At 38.1% G+C, this 21,301-nt stretch overlaps 1 protein-coding gene across 1 annotated transcript in view; it reads left to right on the top strand.

The window, feature by feature from the left end:
- CWF19L2 (CWF19 like cell cycle control factor 2) overlaps positions 1 to 21,301 on the top strand; it is a 195,461-nt gene that overhangs the window by 10,257 nt on the left and 163,903 nt on the right. Inside the window, exons 4-5 of the mRNA XM_082845542.1 lie at positions 19,464 to 19,574; positions 20,331 to 20,450. Of these exons, the coding sequence (XP_082701668.1) occupies positions 19,464 to 19,574; positions 20,331 to 20,450 (231 nt within the window). The remainder of the gene's footprint in view (positions 1 to 19,463; positions 19,575 to 20,330; positions 20,451 to 21,301) is intronic.

The raw sequence follows: 21,301 nt of genomic DNA, 5'->3' as shown, positions 1-21,301 counted from the left end.
GTGTTTCCATACAAGTTTTAAAATTATTTGTTCTAGTTCTGTGAAAAACGCCATTGGTAATTTGATAGGGATTGCAGTGAATCTGTAGATTGCCTTGGGTAGTATGGTCATTTTAACAATGTTAATTCTTTTGATCCAAGAACACAGGTATATCTTTCTATTTGTGTCTTCTTCAGTTTCTTTCATCAGTGTCTTATATTTTTCCGAGTACAGGTCTTTTACCTCGCTAGGTAGGCTTATTCCTAGATATTTTATTCTTTTTGATGTGGTGGTAAATGGGGTTGTTTCTTACATTCTCTTTCTGATAGTTCACTGTTGGTGTATAGAGATGCAACAGATTTCTGTATATTAGTATTGTATCCTGCAACTTTACTGAATTCATAGATAAGCTCTAGTAGTTTTCTGGTAGTGCTTTTAGGATTTTCTATGTATAGTGTCATGTCACTTCTAGATAATGACAGTTTTACTTCTTCTTTTCCAATTTGGACTCCCTTTATTTCTTTTTCTTGTCCGATTGTGGCTAGGACTTCTAAAACTATGTTGAATAAAAGTGGCAAGAGTGGGCATCCTTGTTTTGTTCCTGATATTAGAGGAAATTGAGCATGATGTTAGCTGTGGATTTGTCATATATGGCCTTTATTATGCCCACTTTCTGGAGAGTTTTTATCATAAATGTTGAACTTTAATGTAAGGTTTTTCTGCATCTATTGAGATGGTCATATGGTTTTAATTCTTCAATTTGTTAATGTGGTGTATCACATTGATTGACTTGTAAGTATTGAAAAATCCTTGCATCCCTGGGGTAAATCCTACTTGACAAAGGTGAATGATCCTTTTAATGTATTGTTGGATTGAATTTGCTTATCTCCTGTTGAGGAGTTTTGCATCTATCTTCAGCAGTGATATTGGCCGGTAATTTTTTTTTCTCAATATGTTTGTCTGGTTTTGGTATTAGGGTGATTCTGGCCTCAGAGAATGAGTTTGGAAATGTTCCTTCCTCTGCAATTTTTTTGGAATAGTTTGAGAAGGATAGCTGTTAACTCTTCTCTAAATGTTTGGTAGAATTCACGTGTGAAGCCATCTGGTCCTGGACTTTTGTCTGTTTGGAGTTTGTTTTTTTTTTTAAATTACTGATTCAGTTTCATTACTGATAATTGATGTATTCATACTTTTCTATTTCTTCTTGGTTCACTCTTGGGAGATTGTACCTTTCCAAGAATTTGTCTGTTTCTTCTAGGTTTTTCATTTTATTGGCATATAGTTGTTCTTAGTAGACTCCTTTGACCTTTTGTATTTCTGTGGTGTTGTAACTTATACTTTTTCATTTCTGATTGGACCATTTCTCTTTTTCTCTGATGAATCTGGCTAAAGGTTTATTGGTTTTGTTTATCTTTTCAGAGAGCAAGCTTTTAGTTTCATTGATCTTTTCTGTTGTTTTTTTAAGTCTCTGTTTCATTTATTTCTGCTCTGATCTTTATGGTTTCTTTCCTTCTACTAACTTTGAGTTTTGTTTCTTCTTTTGCTTGTTTCTTCAGGGGTAAGTTAGGTTCTTTATTTGAGTTTTTTCTTGGTTCCTGACATAAGCTTGTATCACTGTAAAGTTCCCTCTTAGAACTGCTTTTTCTCGTCCCGTATGTTTTGGATCATCATGTTTTCAGTGTTATTTGTCTCTAGGTATTATTTCCTCTTTGATTTCTTCAGTGATCCATTGGGTTTTTAGTAGTAAATTCTTTAGCCTCCACGTGTTTGTGTTTTTGTTTTTAACATCTTTATTGGGGTATAATTGCTTTACAGTGGTGTGTTAGTTTCTGCTTTATAACAAAGTGAATCAGTTATACATATACATATGTTCCCATATTTCTTCCCTCTTGCGTCTCCCTCCCTCCCACCCTCCCTATCCCACCCGTCCGGGCTGTCACAAAGCACCGAGCCAATATCCCTGTGCCATGTGGCTGCTTCCCACTAGCTATCTACCTTACTACGTTTGTTAGTGTGTATATGTCCATGACTCTCTCTCGCCCTGTTGCAGCTCACCCTTCCCCCTCCCCATAACCTCAAGTCCGTTCTCTAGTAGGTCTGCGTCTTTATTCCTGCCTTACCCCTAGGTTCTTCATGACATTTTTTTTTCTTAAATTCCATATATATGTGTTAGCATACGGTATTTGTCTTTTTCTTTCTGACTTACTTCGCTCTGTATGACAGACTCTAGGTCCATCCACCTCATTACAAATAGCTCAATTTCATTTCTTTTTATGGCTGAGTAATATTCCATTGTATATATGTGCCACATCTTCTTTATCTATTCATCGGATGATGGGCACTTAGGTTGTTTACATCTCTGGGCTATTGTAAATAGAGCTGCAATGAACATTTTGGTACATGACTCTTTTGAATTATGGTTTTCTCAGGGTATATGCCCAGTAGTGCGATTGCTGGGTCATATGGTAGTTCTATTTGTAGCTTTTTAAGGAACCTCCATACTGTTCTCCATAGTGGCTGAACCAATTCACATTCCCACCAGCAGTGCAAGAGTGTTCCCTTTTCTCCACACCCTCTCCAGCATTTATTGTTTCTAGATTTTCTGATGATGGCCATTCTGACTGGTGTGAGATGATATCTCATTGTAGTTTTGATTTGCATTTCTCTAATGATTAATGATGTTGAGCATTCTTTCATGTGTTTGTTGGCAGTCTGTATATCTTCTTTGGAGAAATGTCTGTTTAGGTCTTCTGCCCATTTTTGGATTGGGTTGTTTGTTTTTTTGTTATTGAGCTGCATGAGCTGCTTGTAAATTTTGGAGATTAATCCTTTGTCGGTTGCTTCATTTGCAAATATTTTCTCCCATTCTGAGGGTTGTCTTTTGGTCTTGTTTATGGTTTCCTTTGCTGTGCAAAAGCTTTGAAGTTTCATTAGGTCCCATTTGTTTATTTTTGTTTTTATTTCCATTACTCTAGGAGGTGGGTCAGAAAGGATCTTGCTGTGATTTATGTCATAGAGTGTTCTGCCTATGTTTTCCTCTAATAGTTTGATAGTTTCTGGCCTTATATTTAGGTCTTTAATCCATTTTGAGCTTATTTTTGTGTATGGTGTTAGGGAGTGATCTAATCTCATACTTTTACATGTAGCTGTCCAGTTTTCCCAGCACCACTTATTGAAGAGGCTGTCCTTTCTCCACTGTACATTCCTGCCACCTTTATCAAAGATAAGGTGTCCATATGTGCGTGGGTTTATCTCTGGGCTTTCTATCCTGTTCCATTGATCTATCTTTCTGTTTTTGTGCCAGCACCATACCGTCTTGATAACTGTAGCTTTGTAGTATAGTCTGAAGTCAGGGAGCCTGATTCCTCCAGTTCCTTTTCTCGTTCTCAAAATTGCTTTGGCTATTCAGGGTCTTTTGTGTTTCCATACAAATTGCAAAATTTTTTGTTCTAGTTCTGTGAAAAATGCCAGTGGTAGTTTGATAGGGATTGCATTGAATCTATAGATTGCTTTGGGTAGTAGAGTCATTTTCACAATGTTGATTCTTCCAATCCAAGAACATGGTATATCTCTCCATCTATTTGTATCATCTTTAATTTCTTTCATCAGTGTCTTATAATTTTCTGCATACAGGTCTTTCGTCTCCTTAGGTAGGTTTATTCCTAGATATTTTATTCTTTTTGTTGCAATGGTAAATGGGAGTGTTTTCTTGATTTCACTTTCAGATTTTTCATCATTAGTATATAGGAATGCCAGAGATTTCTGTGCATTAATTTTGTATCCTGCCACTTTACCAAATTCATTGATTAGCTCTAGTAGTTTTCTGGTAGCATCTTTAGGATTCTCTATGTATAGGATCATGTCATCTGCAAACAGTGACAGCTTTACTTCTTCTTTTCCGATTTGGATTCCTTTTATTTCCTTTTCTTCTCTGATTGCTGTGGCTAAAATTTCCAAAACTATGTTGAATAAGAGTGGTGAGAGTGGGCAGCCTTGTCTTGTTCCTGATCTTAGTGGAAATGCTTTCAGTTTTTCACCATTGAGGATGATGTTTGCTGTGGGCTTGTCATATATGGCCTTTATTATGTTGAGGAAAGTTCCCTCTATGCCTACTTTCTGCAGGGTTTTTATCATAAATGGGTGTTGAATTTTGTCAAAAGCTTTCTCTGCATCTATTGAGATGATCATATGGTTTTTCTCCTTCAATTTGTTAATATGATTTATCACATTGATAGATTTGCGTATATTGAAGAATCCTTGCATTCCTGGAATAAACCCCACTTGATCATGGTGTATGATCCTTTTAATGTGCTGTTGGATTCTGTTTGCTAGTATTTTGTTGAGGATTTTTGCATCTATGTTCATCAGTGATATTGTCCTGTAGTTTTCTTTCTTTGTGACATCCTTGTCTGGTTTTGGTATCAAGGTGATGGTGGCCTCGTAGAAGGAGTTTGGGAGTGTTCCTCCCTCTGCTATATTTTGGAAGAGTTTGAGAAGGATAGGTGTTAGCTCTTCTCTAAATGTTTGATAGAATTCGCCTGTGAAGCCATCTGGTCCTGGGCTTTTCTTTGTTGGAAGATTTTTAATCACAGTTTCAATTTCAGTGCTTGTGATTGGTCTGTTCATATTTTCTATTTCTTCCTGATTCAGTCTTGGCAGGTTGTGCATTCCTAAGAATTTGTCCATTTCTTCCAGATTGTCCATTTTATTGGCATAGAGTTGCTTGTAGTAATCTCTCATGATCTCTTTAATTTCTGCAGTGTCAGTTGTTACCTCTCCTTTTTCATTTCTAATTCTATTGATTTGAGTCTTCTCCCTTTTTTTCTTGATGAGTCTGGCTAGTGGTTTATCTATTTTGTTTATCTTCTCAAAGAACCAGCTTTTAGTTTTATTGATCTTTGCTATTGTTTCCTTCATTTCTTTTTCATTTATTTCTGATCTGATTTTTATGATTTCTTTCCTTCTGCTAGCTTTGGGGTGTTTTTGTTCTTCTTTCTCTAATTGCTTGAGGTGCAAGGTTAGGTTGTTTATTCTAGATGTTTCCTGCTTCTTAAGGTGGGCTTGTATTGCTATAAACTTCCCCCTTAGAACTGCTTTTGCTGCATCCCACAAGTTTTGGGTCGTTGTGTCTCCATTGTCATTTGTTTCTAGGTATTTTTTGATTTCCTCTTTGATTTCTTCAGTGATCACTTCATTATTAAGTAGTGTATTGTTTAGCCTCCATGTGTTTGTATTTTTTACAGATCTTTTCCTGTAATTGATATCTAGTCTCATGGCGTTGTGGTCAGAAAAGATACTTGATACAATTTCAATTTTCTTAAATTTACCAAGGCTTGATTTGTGACCCAAGATATGATCTATCCTGGAGAATGTTCCATGAGCACTTGAGAAAAATGTGTATTCTGTTGTTTTTGGATGGAGTGTCCTATAAATATCAATTAAGTCCATCTTGTTTAATGTATCATTTAAAGCTTGTGTTTCCTTATTTATTTTCATTTTGCATGATCTGTCCATGGGTGAAAGTCGAGTATTTAAGTTCCCTACTATGAATGTGTTACTGTCGATTTCCCCTTTTATGCTGTTAGTATTTGCCTTATGTATTGAGGTGCTCCTATGTTGGGTGCATAAATATTTACAATTGTTATATCTTCTTCTTGGATCGATCCCTTGATCATTATGTAGTGTCCTTCTTTGTCTCTTCTCATAGTTTTTATTTTAAAGTCTATTTTGTCTGATATGAGAATCGCTACTCCAGCTTTCTTTTGGTTTCCATTTGCATGGAATATCTTTTTCCATCCCCTTACTTTCAGTCTGTATGTGTCTCTAGGTCTGAAGTGGGTCTCTTGTAGACAGCATATATATGGGTCTTGTTTTTGTATCCATTCAGCTAATCTGTGTCTTTTGGTGGGAGCATTTAGTCCATTTACATTTAAGGTAATTATTGATATGTATGTTCCTATTCCCATTTTCTAAATTGTTTTGGGTTCGTTATTATAGGTCTTTTCCTTCTCTTGTGTTTCTTGCCTAGAGAAGATCCTTTAGCATTTGTTGTAAAGCTGGTTTGGTGGTGCTGAACTCTCTCAGCTTTTGCTTGTCTGTAAAGGTTTTAATTTCTCCATCAAATCTGAATGAGATCCTTGCTGGGTAGAGTAGTCTTGGCTGCAGGTTTTTCTCCTTCATCACTTTCAGCATGTCCTGCCACTCCCTTCTGGCTTGTAGGGTTTCTGCTGAGAGATCAGCTGTTAACCTTATGGGGATTCCCTTGTGTGTTATTTGTTGTTTTTCCCTTGCTGCTTTTAATATGCTTTCTTTGTATTTAATTTTTGACAATTTGATTAATATGTGTCTTGGCGTATTTCTCCTTGTATTTATCCTGTATGGGACTCTCTGTGCTTCCTGGACTTGATTAACTATTTCCTTTCCCATATTAGGGAAGTTTTCAACTATAATCTCTTCAAATATTTTTTCAGTCCCTTTCTTTTTCTCTTCTTCTTCTGGAACCCCTATAATTCGAATGTTGGTGCGTTTAATGTTGTCCCAGAGGTCTCTGAGACTGTCCTCAGTTCTTTTCATTCTTTTTTCTTTATTCTGCTCTGCAGTAGTTATTTCCACTATTTTATCTTCCAGGTCACTTATCCGTTCTTCTGCCTCAGTTATTCTGCTATTGATCCCATCTAGAGTACTTTTAATTTCATTTATTGTGTTGTTCATCGTTGCTTGTTTCATCTTTAGTTCTTCTAGGTCCTTGTTAACTGATTCTTGCATTTTGTCCATTCTATCTCCAAGATTTCGGATCATCCTTACTATCATTATTCTGAATTCTTTTTCAGGTAAGCTGCCTATGTCCTCTTCATTTGTTAGGTCTGGTGCATTTTTATCTTGCTCCTTTATCTGCTGTGTGTTTTTCTGTCTTCGCATTTTGCTTATCTTACTGTGTTTGGGGTCTCCTTTTTGCAGGCTGCAGGTTCGTAGTTCCTGCTGTTTTTGATGTCTGTCTCCAGTGGCTAAGGTTGGTTAAGTGGGTTGTGTAGGCTTCCTGGTGGAGGGGACTAGTGCCTGTGTTGTGGTGGATGAGGCTGGATCTTGTCTCTCCAGTGGGCAGGTTCACGTCTGGTGGTGTGTTTTGGGGTGTCTGTGGCCTTATTATTATTTTAGGCAGCCTCTCTGCAAATGGGTGGGGTTGTGTTCCTGTTTTGCTAGCTGTTTGGCATAGGTTGTCCAGCACTGTGGCTTGCTGGTCTGGTCGTTGAGTGAAGCTGGGTGCTGGTGTTAAGATGGAGGTCTCTGGGAGATTTTCGCCATTTGATATTATGTGGAGCTGGGAGGTGTCTTGTTGACCAGTGTCCTGAAGTTGGCTCTCCTACCTCAGAGGCAGAGCCCTGACTCCTGGCTGGAGCACAAAGAGCTTTTCATCCACACGGCTCAGAATAAAAGGGAGAAAAAGTAGAGGGAATTAGTAGAGGTATGAGGAAAGAAAGAAAGAAAGGAGGGAAGGAAGGAAGGAAGAAAGAAAGAAAAGAAAAGAAGGAAAGAAGGCAAGAAGGAAAAAAAGGAGGGAGGGAGGGAGGAAGGAAGGAAGGAGGGAAAGAAGGAAAAAAGACAGAAAGAAGATACAGTAAAAATAAAATAAAGTATAATAAAGTTATTGAATTAAAAAATTAGTATTTAGAAAAAAAAAAAGGGACGGATAGAACCTTAGGACAAATGTTGGAAGCAAAGCTATACAGACAAAATCTTACACAGAAGCATACATATACACCCTCACTAAAAGAGGTAAATGGGGAAAAATCATAAATCTTGCTGTCAGAGACCACCTCCTCAATTTGGGATGATTCGTTGTCTAAAGGAGGGAAGGAAGGAAGGAAAGAAAGAAAGAAAGAAAGAAAGAACGAAGGTAAAGTATAATAACGTTATTAAAGTTAAAATTGATTATTAAGAAAAAAAATTTAAAAAAAAAAACATGGATGGATAGAACCCTAGGACAAATGGTGGAAGCAAGACTATACAGACAGGATCTCACACAGAAGCATACACATATACATTCACAAAAAGAGGAAAAGGGGAAAAAAATCATAGATCTTGCTCCTAAAGTCCACTTCCTTAATTTGGGATGATTGGTTGTCTATTCAGGTATTCCACAGATGCAGGGTACATCAAGTTGATTGTGGAGCTTTAATCCGCTGCTTCTGAGGCTGCTGGGAGAGATTTCCCTTTCTCTTCTTTGTTCTCACAGCTCCCAGGTGCTCAGCTTTGGATTTGGCCCTGCCACTGCGTGTAGGTCGCTGGAGGCCGTCTGTTTTTTGCTCAGACAGGGCGGGGTTAAAAGAGCCGCTGATTCGGGGGCTCTGGCGCACTCAGGCCGGCGGGGAGGGAGGGGCACGGAGTGCGGGGCGGGCCTGCGGCGGCAAAGGCCGCCGTGACTTTGCACCAGCCTGAGGCGCGCTGTGCGTTCTCCCGGGGAAGTTGTCCCTGGATCCCGGGAACCTGGCAGTGGCGGGCTGCACAGGCTCCGCGGAAGAGGGGTGTGGAGAGTGACCTGTGCTCACACACAGGCCCCTTGGTGGCGGCAGCAGCAGCCTTATCGTCTCCCGCCCGTCTGTGGGGTCCGCGCTTTTAGCCGCGGCTCGCGCCCGTCTCTGGGGTTCGCGCTTTTAGCCGCGGCTCGCACCCGTCTCCGGAGTTCCCTCAAGCAGCGTTCTTAAACCCCTCTCCTCACGCACCAGGAAACAAAGAGGGAAGAAAAAGTCTCTTGCCTCTTCGGCAGGTCCAGACTTTTCCTCGGACTCCCTCCCGGCTAGCCGTGGTGCACTAACTCCTTCAGGTTATGTTCAAGCCGCCAACCCCAGTCCTCTCCCTGCCCTCTGTCCGAAACCGAAACCCGAGCCTCAGAGCCTCAGCTCGCAGCCCCGCCCGCCCCGGCGGGTGAGCAGACAAGCCTCTCGGGCTGGTGAGTGCCGGTCGGCACCGATCCTCTGTGCGGGAATCTCCCCGCTTTGCCTTCCGCACCCGTTGCTGTGCACTCCTCCGCGGCTCCGAAGCTCCCCTCTCCGCCCCCGGCAGTCTCTGCCCGCGAAGGGGCTTCCTAGTGTGTGGAAACTTTTCCTCCTTCACAGCTCCCTCCCACTGGTGCAGGTGCCGTCCCTATTCTTTTGTCTCTGTTTTTTCTTTTTTTTCTTTTGCCCTACCCAGGTACGTGGGGAGTTCCTTGCCTTTTGGGAGGTCTGAGGTCTTCTGCCAGCGTTCAGTAGGTGTTCTGTAGGAGTTGTTCCACGTGTAGATGTATTTCTGGTGTATCTGTGGGGAGGAAGGTGATCTCCGCGTCTTACTCTTCCGCCATCTTCAAGGTCCCCCCGTTTGTGTTTTTTTGCAGTTTTTTTCTTGTACTTGGTTTCTAGTCTCACAGCATTGGCAAAGATGCTTGATATGGTTGCAGTTTTCTTAATTTTACTGGGGCTTATTTTGTGACATTTCTCTAAGCTACTGTTTGTCTGAAAATATGTTTTGTTTAGTCTTCATTTTTAAAGTTTTTTTCCTAGACAGATAATTTTAAGTTTATAGTTCTTTTCCTGTACTTTAAGATGTCATTTCATTGTCTTTTGCCTACATTGTTCCTAATGAGAGACATTTGCAATCATGTTTATCCCTTTCTCTCTGTATATATTTCTTTCTGCTCTGAATGCTTTTAAAATTTTTTCTTTATCATTTTTTTTAGCAAATCAATTATGATACGTTTGATACTGTTTTCTTTGTCTTTAACCTGCCTTGGGTTCATTGTGCTTTTTTGATTTATGAGTTCATAGTTTCCATCAAATTTGAAACTTTCTGGCTATTATTTTCGTGAAATGTTTTTTGTGTCCCCTCTTATTCTGCTAGTCTCCTTAATTCTGTCCCATAAGTCACTGAACCTTTATTTATTTTCGTTCTAGCCTTTTCTGTTCTTCAGTTTGGATAGATATTACTGTTGCATTTTAGGTTCAAGTTCACTAGGCTTTTCTTTTGTAGCATCTAGTTGGCTGTTATCCCCAGTCATTAAAGTTTTCATTTCAGTTATGGTATTTTTCATCATTAGACATTTCATTTGGGTCTTTTTTATATCTTCATTTTGACTCCTGTTTGTTCATGCTTTCCTTTCCTTGGGCATATTTATAACAGCGGTGTCAAAATCCTAGTTTGCTATGTCATTATCTCTTTATTTCTTGTTCTGTTTTGATTAACTGATTTCTTTTCTTGTCTTTGGGTCACATTTTCGTGCTTTGAATGTCTAGTAATTTCTAATTAGATGCTGAACCTTGTGAAAGTTATATTGTGACTACTGGATTTGTTGTCTTCCTGTAAAGGGTCTTGAGTTTTCTTTTGGTGGGGAGTAGGTTACTTGTGTATTAGCTTAATACTTTTCAAAGGCTGGTGTTTAAGTTATGTTTGTGTGCATCTAGAGTAGCCATTACTTCTAAGACATGCTAAGGCATGCCCTTTGTGGTTTCTCTGCTGATTGCCCTCGGTATTCAAGGAGATTTCTCTATTCTGGTTGGTGGGAACTAGAATGTCTTCTAGCCCTTTGTGAGCTCTGGGGATTTCTCTGCTCATAGCACTCTAATAATTGTTCCTTCCATGGTAATTATTCTTTGTCCTTGTGGACTTGCATCCTAAGAATGTTCAGTTTGATATTCAGTTAAAGACTACAGGGGTCTCTTATATAATTTTCTGGAGTTCTTTCTCTGTGTAGCTCCCTTTTCATGGATGCTCTATCTCAGCCATCACAAAGTAAAAATTCTGTTTTCTTATCTCAGTGAGATTGTCATATTGGGCTTGAGTTACCCTGCCTTGTGCCATGGTCTAGAAAGTGCCACTAGGCAAAAAGCAGTAGAGAGTAATTGTAGCACTCACCTCATTTGTTTGCCTTTTCTCAGGGATCATAGTCCTGCACAACTGAGATTCAATGTCTAAAAACAGTTGTTTCTTATATTTTTAATTTTATTTCCATTCTGTATATTTTTCTAGTCTGATGTAGCATTTATTTTTTCACGGCTAGTGCAGAAGTCTTCAAGTATCTTTGAGAAATATATGTATTTATGTAGGTACTTTATATTTTAAATATAAAATGTATGCATTTTATGTGTATTATGCAAATATAAGTAAATGTATTTTATATACATATGTAATACTTCATATATATATATATATAAAATATGTACATTTACATATGTTTTTATTGGTGACACTTTTCTGTCTTGGTCCTGTATTTAGGTTTTGACTGTTAGATGGGATTAGGAGTGTGGTTAATTATGATGGCTACACATGAGAAGAAGAGTCCTGGGAGCTATCTTAGGTCAAGAGGCACGTTGATGGTTTATGAGTTCTTCAAGGTAGGGTCGAGGATTGAAACAGCAGGAGAACTTAGGTCATAGCATGGGGAGAGGGGAACATAAGTCATGCTGAAGTGGTGAGGTGAGTGAATAATAGTGAAAATTAGCAACAAAATTAATAGGGAATGGAGGCAGGAGAGTTGTACAGAATGGTCCAGTTGTCGTTGTGTAAATGAAAAATGAGTACTAGCTGTATCACATATGCTTCTTTCATTCAGTACCTAGTATTTAATGCAGGCTGCTGCTTAAAGTTTCTGACTTGGGCTTTTGCAAGGGTGGATTGAGTTAATTTTAATGCACATTTATTGAATGCCAGCTCTTTGCCAGACATTTTTATATACATGGGGAATACAAATATATAGAGTTCAAAGTTTTGGGGAACTCATTTTATAATTAAACAGACACATACTTCCAGTATGTAATCTCATGATGCCAAGGCATGTCAAGGTATTAAGGGAAGGAGGATTTCATATGCAGGTTTTGAGGAAATGATGCTTGAGTTCAGACTTAAAGGATGAGTAAGAATCACCCTGGCATATAGAGGTGTGTGTGCACAAGGAATTGTGAGAGCAAGGCGTGGAAGTAGGAGATAACATGATATAAAAGTGTCTGAGTGTGCATGTGTGTGTTTATGTATGTACATAGGTAAATACAACTATAAGTAACTTAACAATATTAGATTATAAAACAAGAGGAGAGTGAATGGAGATGAAATTGTAAGAGTTGATAGGACTTTGTAAACCAAGAAGTTTGAATTCTTCAGTAGGGAGTATATCATCAAATTAGGTTCATTTGTGTTATTAGAGAACCCCAGAATAGCCATTGGTTAATATAAAATATATAGAATCTAAAAATAGTTAACTTTTCTTTTTCTGAATTTTATTTTTATTTTTTATACAGCAGGTTCTTATTAGTTATCTATTTTATACATATTAGTGTATATATGTCAATCCCAAGCTCCGAATTTATCCCCCGCACCCCCCCCCGCCCCATTTGGTGTCCATACGTTTGTTCTCCACATCTGTGTCTTTATTTCTGCCTTGGAAACCTGTTCATCTGTACCATTTCTCTAGGTTCTAATATATACATAAATATAGGATATTTGTTTTTCTCTTTCTGACTTACTTCACTCTGTATGACAGTCTCTAGGTCCATCCACGTCTCTACAGCTGACCCAGTTTCGTGCCTTTTTGTGGCTGAGTAATATTCCATTCCATTGTAGATATGTACCACATCTTCTCTATCTGTTCGTCTGTTGATGGGCATTAGGTTGCTTCCATGACCTGGCTATTGTAAATAGTGCTGCAGTGAACGTTGGGGTGCAAGTGTCTTTTTGAATTTTGGTTTTCTCTGGGTATATGCCCAGTAGTGGAATTCCTGGGTCATATGGTAATTCTATTTTTAGTTTTTTAAGGAACCTCCATAGTGTTCTTCATAGTGGCTGTATCATTTTACCTTCCCATCAACAGTGCAAGAGCATTCCCTTTTCTCCACACCCTCTCCAGCATTGGTGGTTTGTAGATTTTCTGATGATGCCTATTCTAACTGGTGTGAGATGATACCTCATAGTTTTAATTTGCATTTCTCTAATAATTAGTGATGTTGAGCAGATTTTCATGTGCCTTTTGGCCATCTGTATGTCTTTGGAAAAATGTCTATTTAGGTCTTCTGCACATTTTTTGATTGGCTTGTTTTTTTCATATTGAGCTGCATGAGCTGTTTTCATATTTTGGAGATTAATCCTTTGTCCGTTGCTTCATTTGCAAATATTTTCTCCCATTCTGACTGTTGCCTTTTCCTCTGGTTTATGGTTTCCTTAGCTGTGCAAAAGATTTTAAGTTTAATTATGTCCCATTTGTTTTTGTTTTTATTTTCATTATTCTAGGAGGTGGGTTAGAAAAGATCTTGCTGTGATTTATGTCAAAGAGTGTTCTTATGTTTTCCTCTAAGAGTTTTACAGTATCCAGTCTTACATTTAGGTCTTTAATCCATTTTGAGTTTATTTTTGTGTATGGTGTTAGGGAGTGTTCTAATTTCATTCTTTTACATGTAGCTGTCCAGTTTTCCCAGCACCACTTATTGAAGAGACTGTCTTTTCTCCATTGTATATCCTTGCCTCCTTTGTCATAGGTTAGTTGACCATAGGTACATGGGTTCATCTGTGGGCTTTCTATCCTGTTCCATTGATGTAAATTTCTGTTTTTGTGCCAGTACCATATTGTCTTGATTACTGTAGCTTTGTAGTGTAGTGTGAAGTCAGGAAGTCTGATTCCTCCAGCTCCATTTTTTTACCTCAAGATTGCTTTTGCTATTTGGGGTCTTTTGTGTCTTTATACAAATTTTAAGATTTTTTTGTTCTAGTTCTGTAAAAAATGCCATTGGTAATTTAATAGGGATTGCATGGAATCTGTAGATTGCTTTGGGTAGTATAGTCATTTTCACAGTATTGATTCTTCCAATCCAAGAACATGGTATATCTCTCTGTCATCTTTGATTTCTTTCATCATTGTCTTATAGTTTCCTGAGTACAGGTCTTTGACCTCCTTAGGTAGGTTTATTCCTAGGTATTTTATTCTTTTTGTTGCAGTGGTGAATGGGATTGTTTCCTCAGTTTCTCTTTCTGATCTTTCATTGTTAGTGTATAGGAATGCAAGAGATTTCTGTGCATTAATTTTGTATCCTGCAACTTTACCAAATTCATCGATGAGTTCTAATTGTTTACTGGTGGCATCTTTAGGATTTTATATGTATAGTATCATGTCATCTGTAAACGGTGACAGTTTTACTTCTTCTTTCCCAATTTGTATTCCTTTTATTTCTTTTTCTTCTCTGAATGCTGTGGCCAGGACTTCCTAAACTATGTTGAATAAGTGTGGCGAGAGTGGACATCCTTGTCTTGGTCCTGATCTTAGAGGAAATGCTTTCAGTTTTTCACTGTTGAGAATGATGTTTGCTGTGGGTTTGTCATATATGGCCTTTATTATGTTGAGGTAGTTTTCCTCTATGCCCACTTTTTGGAGAGTTTTTATCATAAATGGGTGTTGAGTTTTGTCAGAAGCTTTTTCTGCATCTATTGAGATGATCATAGGGTTTTTATTCTTCAATTTGTTAGTATGGTGTATCACATTGATTGATTTGCATATATTGAAGAATCCTTGCATCCCTGGGATAAATCCCACTTAATGATGGTGTATGATCCTTTTAATGTGTTGTTGGATTCTATTTGCTAGCATTTTTTTTAAGGGTTTTTGCATTTGCATCAGTGATATCGGTCTGTAATTTTCTTTTTTTATAGTATCTTTAGTTTTGGTATTAGGGTGATGGTGGTCTCATAGAATGAGTTTGGGAGTGTTCCTTTTTCTGCAATTTTTTGGAAGACTTTGAGAAGGATGGGTGTTAGCTCTTCTGTAAATGTTTGATAGAATTCACCTGTGAAACCCTCTGGTCCTGGACTTTTGTTTGTTGGGAGATTTTTAATCACAGTTTCAGTTTCATTACTTGTGACTGGTCTGTTTATGTTTTCTGTTTCTTCCTGGTTCAGTTTTGGAAGGTTATACCTTTCTAAGAATTCGTCCATTTCTTCTAGGTTGTCCTTTTTATTGGCATAGAGTTGCTTTAGTAGTGTCTTAGGATGCTTTACATTTCTGCGGTGTCTGTTGTAACTTCTCCTTTTTCATTTCTAATTTTATTGATTAGAGTTCTCTCCCTCTTTTTCTTGATGAATCTGGCTAAAGGTTTATCAATTTTGTTTATCTTCTCAAGGAACCAGCTTTTAGTTTTATTGATCTTTGCTATTGTTTTCTTGTTTCTGTTTCATTTGTTTCCACTCTGATCTTTATGATTTGTTCTACTAACTTTGGATTTTGTTTGTTCTTCTTTCTCTAGTTCCTTTAGATGTAAGGTTAGATTGTTTGAGATTTTTCTTGTTTCTTGAGTTAGGCTTGTATAGCTATAAACTTCCATCTTAGAACTGCTTTTGCTGCATCCCATGGGTTTAGGATCATCATGTTTTCATTGTGTTTGTGTCTAGGTATTTTTTGATTTCCTCTTTGATTTCTTCAGTGATCTCTTTGTTATTTAGTAATGTATTGCTTAGCCTCCATGTGTTTGTGTTTTTTACGTTTTTTTCCCTGTAATCTATTTCTAATCTCAGCATTGTGGTTGGAAAAGATGCTTGATATGATTTCTATTTTCTTAAATTTACTGAGGCTTGATTTGTGACCTGAGATGTGATCTATCCTGGAGAATGTTCCGTGTGTACTTGAGAAGAAAGTGTAATCTTTTTTTTGGATGGAATGTCCTATAAATATCAATTAAATTGAACTGGTCTGTTTTGTTGTTTAAAGCTTTTATTTCCTTATTAATATTCTGTCTGAGTGATCTGTCCATTGGTGTAAGTGAGATGTTAAAATCCCCCACTATTATTGTGTTACTGTCAATTTCCTCTTTTATAGCTGTTAGCATTTGCGTTATGTATTGAGGTACTCCTATGGTGGGTGCATATATATTTATAATTGTTATATCTTCTTCTTGGATTGATCCCTTGATCATTTTGTAGTGTCCTTTCTTGTCTCTTGTAACATTCTTTATTTTAAAGTCTAGTTTATCTGATTGGAGTATTGCTACTCCAGTTTTCTTTTGATTTTCATTTGCATGGAATATCTTTTTCCATCCCCTCACTTTCAGTCTGTATGTGTCCCTAGTTCTGAAATGGGTTTCTTATAGACAGCATATATATGGGTCTTGTTTTTGTATCCATTCAGTGAACCTGTGTCTTTTGGTTGGAGCATTTAATCCATTCACGTTTAAGGTAATTATCGAAATGTGTGTTCCTATTACCATTTGCTTAATTGTTTTTTGTTTGTTTTTGTAGGTCCTCTTCTTCTATTTTGTTTCCCCCTTAGAGAAATTCCTTTAGCATTTCTTGTAGAGCTAGTTTGGTGTTGCTGAATTTTCTTAGCTTTTGCTTGTCTGTAAAGCTTTTGATTTCTCTGTCGAATATGAATGAGATTGTTCCTGGGGAATATTGCTTGTAGGTTCTTCCCTTTCATCACTTTAAATTTATCGTGGCACTCCCCTCTGTCTTGTAGAGTTTCTGTTGAGAAATCAGCTGTTAACCTTATGGGAGTTCCATTGTATGTGGATTGTCATTTTTCTCTTCTTGCTTTTAATAAGTTTTCTTTGTATTTAATTTTTGTCAGTTTGACTACTATGTGTCTCGGCAAGTTTCTCCTTGGGTTTCTCCTGCCTAGGACTCTCTGCGCTTCCTGGACTTGGGTGGCTATTTTCTTTCCCGTGTTAGGGAAGTTTTGTACTATAATCTCTTCAGATATTTTCTCGGGTCCTTTCTCTCTCTCGTGTCCTTCTGGGACCCCTATAATGCGAATGTGGGTTTGTTTAATGTTGTCCCAGAGGTCTTTTAAGCTGTCTTCATTTCTTTTAATTCTTTTTTCTTTATTCTGTTCTGTGGCAGTGAGTTCCACCATTCTGTCTTCCCAGTCACTTATTTGTTTTTCTGCCTCGGTTATTCTGCTGTTGATTCCTTCTAGTGTAGTTTTCATTTTAGTCATTGTATTGTTCGTCTCTGTTTGTTTTTTCATTCTTCTAGGTGTTTGTTCTTTAATTCTTCTAGGTCTTTGTTAAACATTTTTTGCATCTTCTCGGTATTTGCCTCCATTCTTTTTCCTGCGTCCTGGATCATCTTCACTATCCTTATTCTGAATTCTTTTTCTGGAAGGTTGCCTATCTCCACTTCTTTAGTTGTTCTTCTGGGGTGTTATTTTGTTCCTTCATTTGGTACATAATCCTCTGCCTTTTTATCTTGTCCATCTTTCTGTGAATGTGGTTTTTGTTCCACAGGATGCAGGATTGTGGTTCTTCTTCTGCGGTCTGCCCTCTGGTGAGTGAGTGTATCTACGAAGCTTGTGCATTTCCTAATGGGAGGGACTGGTGGTGGGTAGATCTGGGTGTTGCTCTGGTAGGCAAAGCTCAGTAAAACTTTAATCCTCTTTTCTGCTAATGGGTGAGTTCCTTCCCTGTTGGTTGTTTGGCCTGAGGCGACCCAACACTGGAGTGTAAAGGCTCTTTGGTGGGGCTAATGGTGGAATCTGGGAGGGCTTACACCAAGGAGTACTTCCTGGAACTTCTGCTGCCAGTGTCCTTGTTCCTGCAGTGAGCCACAGCTGCCCTCCGCCTCTGCAGGAGACCCTCCAACACTAGCAGGTAGGTCTAGTTCAGTCTAGACCCATGCTCCTTCCCCATGGGTCATGGTGCACACAGTACTTTGTGTGTGCCCTCCAAGAGTGGAGTCTCTATTTCCCCCAGTCCTGTTGAAGTCCTGAAGTCAAATCCCACTAGCCTTCAAAGTTTGATTCTCTGGGAATTCCTCCTGTTGCCATACCCCCGTGTTGGGAAGCTTGACATGGGGCTCAGGACCTTCACTCCAGTCGGTGGACTTCTGTGGTATAATTGTTCTCCAGTTTTGAGTCACCCACCTAGTGGTTATGGGGTTTGATTTTATTGTGATCGTGCCCCTCCTACCATCTCATTGCACCTTCTTCTTTGTCTTTGGATGTGGGGTATCTTTTTTGGTGAGTTCCAGTGTTCTCCTGTCAATGATTGTTAAGCTGTTAGTTGTGATTCCAGTGCTCTTGCAAGAGGGAGTGAGCGCACGTCCTTCTACTCTGCCATCTTGAACCAATCTCTAACTTTTCTTTCATATAGAAGAAATCAAGTAGGCAATTTAGTGTGGTCTTCTGGGACCAAGTCTTCTAGTTTTGTTCCTCCATTGTCTTTAAAATGTACCTCTTAGTGTAGATAACAGGAACGAGGATGCCCTCTTTTTTGTAACTTCCAGAAAGTCCTAAATAGTACTTTCATTTCCACCTTATTGGAGACTTGATTAAGGTTTCACTCTCCAGCAAGGGAGGCACATTACATCTCCAAATGAAATTGGGTTCTATTGGTAGGAAAGAAAAGGCGTAACAGTCGTCTTTATGACAGGGAGTCAAAGAAGAGGAGTACTGTGGTCAGACACGCCTTTTATGATACTTAAAGGTATTTAGGGTGGGGGTTGGAGAATGAAAGGTAGCAGGAAAGACTGGGATTTTGGAGACTAACTTGGTTTTTCCAGTTGTCTAAGTGAGAGATAAGCAGATCTGATCTAGGGCTGCTGCTTTAAGAATGGGGAGGAAGGAGTATATATTAGTTGGGACTCTTGGTTGTAGGTAGCAGAGACCAAACTTAAATTGGTTTAACCACCCCCCCCAAAAAAAGAGGGAGGGATTTATTATTAGAACACAAACGTCTCATAGGACATATAGGAATGCACCTGGGTTTTAGGAATAGCTCAAACTAGAGTCATGAATGCTTTTATGAATCTTCTTACCATCTTCCTTTTTTCCCCTCTAAGTTCTATTTTTGCTTTCCTTGATATAGGTAAATTTTTCCTGAATTCTGTGCCTCATGACAGAAATGGTCTCTGCCAATGGCTTTCGAGTTCTCCTTTGTTATAGAGTAAACCATTTAGCCTTGGTTTCAAATTCCTGGAGAGTGGCTATGATTGAAATTAATTGGTTCAGGTCCCTACCTCTGAAACAGTCAGTTGTGGCCAGGGATGGAGGTGAACTCCCATGATAATCATTTGGTGTTCACTGTAGTTGAGAAATCTTTTGGAAATGACAGTCATAGGTTTAGATGGGAGGAGTAAGATGATCCTGAGATTTCTGACTCGGGTAAGTGGGTGGTTGGTGATGTCAGGTAGCTTAATTCAGATATATAGAAGAAGGATCAAGTATTGTGGAAGTAGGTGCTGGGTTCACTTTTTGTTCTTACTGCGTTCAGCATGGCGTTTAAATATTGTAGGCAGTTGTTTAAATCACAGAAACTTTGGGTGGATATATTAGAAAGATATCAGTATAGTTGTGGTAGTTTAAGTCATGAGAATGGATTTAATGTCCCAAGGGGAATGTCTAGAGATTAAAAAGTATAATTGGCAAAGACTGGAAACACAGACAAAGTTGATATTTAAGGGTTGAGAAAAGGAGGAAGAGTGGAACCACACAGTTTTTATGCGGAAGTATGTAAATTTGAGAATTCTACTTATATGTTAAATATTCTTAGAGCTCTGAAGATGAGTGGGTTGAGGCTGTTTCCTCCCACACTTCTGGCAAGGAAAAGGCCTGGAAGGTGAAAGATGAAAAGTCAGAAAAAGAAGACAACAAAGTTATTCAGGTAAGCCGCCTGATTTTAAACAAAGAAAGCGTCAACCTACAAGAGTAGATGAATGTTAAATTGAAAGATGATTGTAATTTAGTCAGAAGAAAAACTAGACTTTGTAAACAGTGTACTTTTATGAGTAATTTTAGCAATAATGCTGTTTGCTGATCCTTTTCACTCCCCTTCTTCTCTTGTGGGAAAGTTAGCATTTGTCCCTATTCTAGTCCCTCAGAGGGTTTCCTATCTCTGGTTGTTGATAAGGAAGTGGCACTTTTCCCCTTATGACTTGAAGTCTTGTATTTTTACATCTATCTGGCTTTTCTACAGCAAGTAGAGTTCAGTCACAGTTTTTCTTTCCCTTCACTTCATGCCATAATTTTCTTAGCAACGCTTATAGTTGAATAGTTCACAAATTTGGGGTTATAGTTCATACGCCTGAGGAAGAATGCTATATTTACACTGTTAGCAACAATGAAGAAAGAAAGGTGAAAAGAACTATGTTTGAGAGCCTGTTGTATATCCGGCATTGGGCTAGATGCCTTAAGTCAGTTTTCTTGTTAACTCCTTAAAACATTCCTGAAAGGTAGGTATTTTAACCCGTTTTTACAGGGGAGAGAAGAAGGCTTAGAGAGACTAAGAAACTTGCTTTAAGTTATACAGCCATGTGGGATTTAATCCAGGTTTCAGTGCCTCCAGAATCTCTAATTTATTGTTAAGTGTTTAGTGTTGTTCTAATCAATTTAGATTGAAATGACTTCTTTTTCTTAACAGAGGGATGAATGGATGACTGTTGATTTTATGTCTGTTAAAACTGTGTCATCATTATCACTCAAAGCTGAAAAGGAAACTATAAGGAAAATAGAGCAAGAGAAAACCCAAGCACTTGAACAGGTAAGAGAACATTTAAAATGCTTTACTTTTCTGATTTGCCTTTAACTGATACACATTTATGTAAATGCAGTTTTCCTTGTAAGATATTATTTTTGGTGGTATTTAATAAATCAGTGGGAACAACTATGAAATGTGATATGTTCTTTTAAATTTTTTTTGTAGGAAATGAGTTTAAATGTATATTATATTTATAAATCTAGGGCATATATGGTTGAGTACAGAATTTGGTTTACAGCTGAAAATCTTCAAGGTGAGAATTTAAAGCATTCTTGAGTTGGTAGTGCCTTGAAATGATTGGCAGAAATAACTACCAGTCCTTTCTAAAGGATGACACTGTCAATTTAGGTCTCCCAGGTCTCCCAGAAGCAAGTTCTATGGCATTTAAGGTCATAATCTAAAATCATACTATACATGAAAATGTAACGATAGTCCACGAATGAGAGTCATCCGAAACAATAAACAACCAAATCAGACTCATAAAACCTTTATCTTTTGGAATATTTAATAGCTTTATATAGTAATAGTAGGTATAGAAAATATGAATAAGGGTTAAAAGTTTAATAAGAAGGTGGATTTGAGAAAGAGCCAATATTATAAATGAAAAATATTAGAGTTGAAATTAGAAACTTGTAAAATGGTGAAGCAACAAACTGAATACAGCTGAAGACAGAATTAGTGAACAAGAAGATAGTCTTTAAGAATTTAGTCTATCAAATTCAAGAATTTGAATGCAACATAGAGGCACAAATAAATGAAAAATATGAAAGAGTGATTATGAAGTCCTGTGATCAATGGTTTGTGTTTTTGTTTCTTCCCCAGTTTGATTTTAATTCTGAAAATGTTGGTGCGGT

Source organism: Leucopleurus acutus (genome assembly GCF_964270905.1).
Source record: "Leucopleurus acutus genome assembly, chromosome: 8".
Taxonomy (NCBI): Eukaryota; Metazoa; Chordata; class Mammalia; order Artiodactyla; family Delphinidae; genus Leucopleurus; species Leucopleurus acutus.
Note: the sequence above shows the minus strand (reverse complement) of the source record. Positions and strands in the feature narration are given on the sequence as shown.